Source organism: Galeopterus variegatus, unplaced genomic scaffold, assembly GCF_000696425.1.
Source record: "Galeopterus variegatus unplaced genomic scaffold, G_variegatus-3.0.2 Scaffold3862, whole genome shotgun sequence".
Taxonomy (NCBI): Eukaryota; Metazoa; Chordata; class Mammalia; order Dermoptera; family Cynocephalidae; genus Galeopterus; species Galeopterus variegatus.
This window is the reverse complement of record NW_007729973.1, coordinates 128,594-130,991: the sequence shown is the minus strand read 5'-3', so window position 1 is coordinate 130,991 and position 2,398 is coordinate 128,594. Positions and strand designations below refer to the sequence as shown.

The following is a 2,398-nucleotide window of genomic DNA, read 5'->3' as shown; positions in this document are numbered from 1 at the left end:
CCCTCCGGGAGGCCGGCCTGGCGCACCGGCCGCACGCCGCTCCCGAGGCCTCCCCTGCGCTCAGCTGCGCGGCGGCCTGAGCAGGGCGGGCCGCGCCACTGAGAGGTCCTCACCAGCCCCAGCTGGAACGGTTGCCGCCCCGGCCCCCGGAGCCTCCACAGCACGGCCGGGTTCAATCGGGATGGGGACGTTGAGGTTCACTTACTCCTGTGGCCTTTTGAGATCCGTGGACGCTTCAGCCAGAGACTGCCCGTTCCGACATAACCACAGTTTTACAGAAGGGGGTCTGTGCTCTCTAGGATTAGAAACCCTGATCGAGTGTGACCCCAGGAAGCAGGGCTGGGTGGGTTGACAGGTCGTGTGGCTGGTGACCTGGCCAGCTGCGGGTGGAGGCTGCCTGCAGACTCCAGTAGGCTGTGCGCCACGTCCCGGGTCTTCCTCGATTTATTCTTGGTTTTATTCCACCCCCTAAAGTGGGCTGGGGGTGGGGACGCTTTCTTTTCAACGTTGGTGGGCAGGGGCGGGTGGGGCGCAAGTGTTTGAGGTGGAGAGGTCAAGTGCAGTTACCTACAGAACAGGTGTCCGTCCTCAGTCAAGGCCGGCGACCAGGGGGAGCGGTACCCCTGGCTATAGAACATCCTCGCAGAAAGTGAAAACGACCCGGGGTAATAAGGAGAGCTCCCTTATTATCTGTCAGTGTTTATGGGCTGTACTGTCCATAGGCTTATGGAAAACTGTCGGACTTCACGTGTAAGTTGAAAGCTGCTCTGGGCACGGATTTTGACAGATGGGCCCCTTTTTCACCTGGGTTTCAGACCAAGAGCTTTATGTTCTCGTAGGTCTACCTGTACCCTTTCCCATGATATCCACACACCTGTCAACATCCAAGTCCTGAAAAACCATGGACTTTTTGGCCTCAATGAAGCCCAGCTTCGGATCCTGCTTTTGCAGAATGACCCCTGCCTTTTGCCAGAGGTGAGTCACCAAGGAGTCACCCTCATAGGGTCACGTTTGTTACAAATGTTTTTCTCCCTTTACTTTTGGGGGGGGGGGCTTAGATATTAATTTTAATTGCTTTGAAGCAACATGATTTAGCTTCAAATGCTTAAAAATTATCTATTATAATTGCTATAATGGCAAGATTAGCATGTTTGTTTCTGTTTAGCCATACACAAAATTTTTTTTAAACAAAATAGGAATCCCAAAAGAAGATGAGACCATCAATTAAAAGCAGAATTTTCTAATCTGGCATAATGATTTTATCATAGACACTCCCACTGTGCCAGGAGAGGGGTGGGAAGAAGGGAGGATTCTGGGAGAACAGAGCGTGGTTCATGACAGTGGCCCTATTTTAACTCTAAGATATTTCAGCGTCTAGAAGGAAAGAAAGTCAGAAGCTGGAGGTTTGAGCTGGAGCCTTTGGTGCAGATGGCAGAGGCTGCCCTCGAGGCAGCAGTCCTGGAGTCGATCTTAGGAGCCAAGAGCTTTCTTCTTCACATCCATTTCCTTCTTTATTTCCTCAAGCATTGAAGCCAGGTTTGATATGTCATGGTTGTGAGCCAGATGCATTCCAGGTGTGGCGGAAAGCACAACCGAGCAGCAGCTGGCGCAGGGTATTGGCAGGAAGGCTGAGGAGGGCGGTGGCAGCCAGGAGACTGGGCCCAGCCCTTCTCTCACAGAGAAGGGCCAGTGCAACTGCTATGTGCCTTTTAATTTTATGGTATTTGTTGATTTATAGAAGTTTAACCTTTTTATGTGGTCAAGCCTATTGAATCTTCTTTTTTGTGGTTTCCACCTGGGTATCTTGAGCCCGGGCTCACCTCATATTAGACTGCTTCAGTATTCTGGGAGCAGCCAGTGGGTCGGTTGCATTTCCAATGGGAGCCCACCCTTGACCCCACAGCCGGGACTGGAGGTGTGTGTGTGTGTGGCACAAAACAAGGCCACGTAGACAACAGGGACCAGGGACAGCACAGTGGATGGAGCAAGAATGGAACCTCATGGCTCTTGTATGAAAACGCCTGATGACTGCTTTCACTGCTCTCCTAAAGATACAGCACATGGTACAGACCAGCACGCGATAAAGAGACAACAGGGGACACCTACGTACAATTTTATGCTGGCACATCTGAAAACTTTGATGAAATGGACAAATTTCTATAAAAATATAGCTTGTCAAAATTAATTCAAGAAAAAATAAAAAGCCAGTATAGTCTTAAATATTTTTTTACAAATAAAAGCATTAAAGAAACCCTAAAGCATTAGTTAAAAGTATTCTACAAGAAGACATCAGGCTTATATAGTTTTCTCATTGAGTTTCTATCAAATCTCTTTTTGCTTTATTGAATTATAATTGACAAATAAAAATTGTATATTTATGTACAACATGATGTTTTCA

The 2,398-nt window shown here is 48.5% G+C and overlaps 1 protein-coding gene across 1 annotated transcript in view; it reads left to right on the top strand.

The window, feature by feature from the left end:
- Positions 1-759: 759 nt before the first annotated feature.
- ZC3HAV1L (zinc finger CCCH-type, antiviral 1-like) overlaps positions 760-2,398 on the top strand; it is a gene marked incomplete at its 5' end in the record, with an annotated part of 6,615 nt that continues 4,976 nt past the window's right edge. The window contains one exon of the mRNA XM_008586184.1: positions 760-975. Within this exon, the coding sequence (XP_008584406.1) occupies positions 760-975 (216 nt within the window). The remainder of the gene's footprint in view (positions 976-2,398) is intronic.